Genomic DNA, 3,480 nt, shown 5'->3' with positions numbered 1-3,480 from the left:
TGAATGGATGGAAGGAAGGATAGAAAGATGGATAGTATAGAAGAAATGGTGGAAGGAAGGAAGGAAGGGAGGAAGGAAGCAGGGAAGGAAGGGAGGGAGGGAGGGAGGGAGGGAGGAAGGAGGGAGGGAAGGAAGCAGGGAAGGAAGGAAGGAAGGAAGAAAGGAAGGAAGGAAGGAAGGAAGGAAGGAAGGAAGGAAGGAAGGAAGGAAGGAAGGAAGGAAGGAAGGAAGGAAGGGGAGATGCTCTCACAGTCCCCTGGTGCCTGCAGCTGAAACCTTAAAGCCGGAAGGTCTCAGGACTCACTTATGCTTTCTTCCTGCCTGTGGCCGGCTCCCGTCTGCCCTGCCCTCTCCCCACCCCACCCGCTACCCCTGTCCCTGTCACAGGCCCACTCCACAGAGGCGTCTCTGGGCCACCTCCAGGCTGAGCTGGGTTCAGCCGTGAGGCACTCGGTCCGCCGCTGTTGCTCCCGTGCAGGGGTGAGGGGGGGGGGCTCTTGGGAGCACGGATGGGGGCAAGGCCTTCCTCACTCTGTGGTGGTTCCTAAGACTGTCTCCGTCCACCTGAGACCAGGGGTGAATGTGTGGGACACACCCGCCCTTTCCCGAGCTCTGCCACTGGCACAGCAAGACCGAGACTGGGGCAAATGCTGTGGGACTGACAGGAGTCGGGGCACCGGTCCCCCCGGAGCTGCACGGTCCCAGCACTGCCAGTTCTGCAGCCCAGGAGACCCTGGGTCCCGGGTCTCCCTGCTGGCTCTGTCTCTGCTCCTGGCCCTGGTGGTCGCCAGCTCGTGACTTTGGGCCAGGACCTGCCACTCCACGGGCCTCAGTTTCCCCGTCTGCCCCGCCCAGCTGAGCCAGCCATGCTCTGTGCTGTGCAGAGCAGTCAGTGCCCAGGTCCTCACCTCGATGCTTAGTTGACTCGAATGGGGCGGAAGTGGGGGTGGGCTCAGCACTCCCTGAACCAGAAACGCCAAGGCCTGGTGTCTGGTCCCCAGGGTGACGGGCTGGCCTGGCAGCAGGCGCCCAGCTCTGGCCCCGAGGGCAGAGCCGCTGTGCTCGCATCTGGGGCTGCGCACACAAGCAGGCAGCTTCGGACAGAGCCTGTCCTCCTGCAGGGCTGAAGCCTTATCAGGGTACCAGGGCTGCCTCCCTCCGGAGGCCCCAGGGATCCTTCCAGCGTTGGTGGCCTCGGGGCTCCTTGGCTAGTGGCCACATTGCTCCATCGCTGCCTCTGCCTTCCCATGGCCACTTTCCCTGTGTGTGTCCGAAGTCCCCTCTTTACAAGGACAGCAGTCCCTGGATTAGACCCCGCATAGCCAGTGTGACCTCACCTTAACCTGATTCCATCTTCAGAGACTTGCTCCAAACAAGGTCCCACCAGGACTTGGTACACCAACATGTCTTTGGGGGGACACAGTTTGAAGCAGGACACAGGGTAGAGCCGGCTGCTTCTCCAGGGTGGTCTGAGCCGTGAGCAGGGGTCTCTAGGGGTCGGCAGAGCAGGGAGGGAGAAGCACGGAGCACAGCATGGCAGTGAGGCAGGGGCCCCGCAGGCTGAGCTCGGCAGCCCCACCTTCAGCAACTGCGTCCAGGCCTTTGGTCTCACCATAGCACAGCGAGTTCAGATCTTCAGCGTCAAGAAGGACATGCAAGGACAAGCTGTTAATATGTGTTTAAAAGGAGGCCACAGATGCCCCCAGGCCCTATGGATTGACTCTGTGCTCAGCGTGCTCCGTCCGTCCCCCCAGCAGGAGGTGGAGGAAATGTTCCAGGGCCGCCATCCACAGTAGGAGCTCAGTCAGCACGGGGCCTGGGAGGAAACCGTTTGGCCTCAGGGAAAGAGACCTGTACCCCCTTTCTTTGTGGTTTCCACGTTGCCCCCTGGTGCATACTACGTAGCCTGGACCCCATGCAGCCCCAAGCCGGCCAGCTGTGCCCAGGAAGTCTCTCCCGCCCTCTCTAGCCTGAGCATGCACCGAGGTCCCGGGCTGGGAGCACCTGCAAGGGCTGACCGACCCTGTCCCTTCCAGATCGTCGTTCCCTTCTTCAGCCTGCTCGTCAAAGACATCTACTTCCTCAACGAGGGCTGTGCCAACCGCCTCCCCAACGGACACGTCAACTTTGAGGTAGGGTCCAGGGCCCAGGGGTCAGACAGGACGGAACAGCTCCGCCAGCAGGAGTGCTGGCCTGACCACCGCTCACCACAATGTCAGGGCAGGGGCACTGGGGTCTCCCCACCCACATCCTCCGCAGGAAACTGAGGCTCGCGCAGGGTTGATTCCCACTCTGCAGGCCTCGGCCCAGGACGTGTGAGGCAGAATTCATTCCGGCCCTGGAAGAGCACCTGGCTGACAACTGGCGAGTTGCTGACAGGGGCACAGGGGTGCAGTGCAGGGGCCCGGGGAGGCCCCCAAAGGAGGGGCCCTGAGCAGCAGGAGGAAGCAGGTGGAGGGCAGAATGGGCACAAGGGACGTTCACCACGGTCAGCTCAAGTGTCCTCTCTTCCAGGAGCCCCCTGACCTCCCAGGCAGAGGGAGACCCTGCAGAATAGGCGGGGCCGGTCCAGCAGGCAGGGGCAGTCCAGGCTGGAGGTGTCATGGCAGAGGCTGGGCTTGAGAGAGGCCACAGGGGTCTGATGGCCTGGGAGACCCTGCAAAATAGGCCGGGCATCCCTCGGTCACACTGCTCCAGTCCCCAGGCTCCTCAGAGGCAGCAAGGCTGCTCCACTCTGTCCCTCGAGCCCCACACAGGCCACCAGGCACACATGGCTCTAAGTAGCTGTGCGTGTGGGGCTGACAGCAGGCAGTCACTGAGTCGCACAGTCAGAGCACACCAAGCAGCAATGGTATCCTCGATCCACAGCAAGGAGGGCTCTTCTCCCACCCAGCCTCCAACTCCAAAGGCCGTCAGTCCTGGGCTGGCCCCTGCTCTGAGCCTCAGTCTCTCCTCCTGTAAAACCAGACTTCCACCAGGCAGCACAGCGGGCCCAGGAGGACATGCCGGGCAGCTGGGAGAGGGCTCTGCAGGTGACAGGCCCCAGTAGGCACCTAGGCCTCACACAGACACCCAGCAGGCCTGGTCACCCCGAGGGCCAGCATAATGGGGGGAGGGCCAGTCCAGCAGGCAGAGGCAGTCCAGGCTGGAGGTGTCATGGCAGAAGCTTGGCTTGAGAGAGGCCACAGGGGCCCGGGGGTCTGGGAGCTCCCTCTTCAGGCTACCCCAACACCCACCAGGTATGGGAACCCTGTCTTTTGCCTTCTTGAGTTGGTCTTCAGAACAAGGCTGACAGGCAAGAGCAAGACTGCAAGCTGCTTGCGGGGCCCCAGATTCAGGGTGGAAACCATGGGGGCGGAGTCGGCCCAGGGCTGATCACAGGAGGCCAGGAATGGGGCTCCCACCCAGTCATGACTTGGTGCTGCTATTTATTTAAAATCCTTCTTTAAGTAAGCACATATTTTTCTAGTTAAATAAATG

The 3,480-nt window shown here is 61.8% G+C and overlaps 1 protein-coding gene across 1 annotated transcript in view; it reads left to right on the top strand.

Annotated features, from left to right (window-relative positions):
- Positions 1 to 3,480, top strand: part of LOC102431043 (ras-GEF domain-containing family member 1C-like) — a 24,694-nt gene that overhangs the window by 14,602 nt on the left and 6,612 nt on the right. Inside the window, 1 exon segment of the mRNA XM_023748412.1 lies at positions 2,037 to 2,132. Coding sequence (XP_023604180.1) covers positions 2,037 to 2,132 — 96 coding nt within the window.

This window comes from Myotis lucifugus, unplaced genomic scaffold (genome assembly GCF_000147115.1).
Source record: "Myotis lucifugus unplaced genomic scaffold, Myoluc2.0 scaffold_1372, whole genome shotgun sequence".
NCBI lineage: Eukaryota > Metazoa > Chordata > Mammalia > Chiroptera > Vespertilionidae > Myotis > Myotis lucifugus.
The sequence above is the reverse complement of the archived record's forward strand: the minus strand, read 5'-3'. Positions and strand labels throughout refer to the sequence as shown.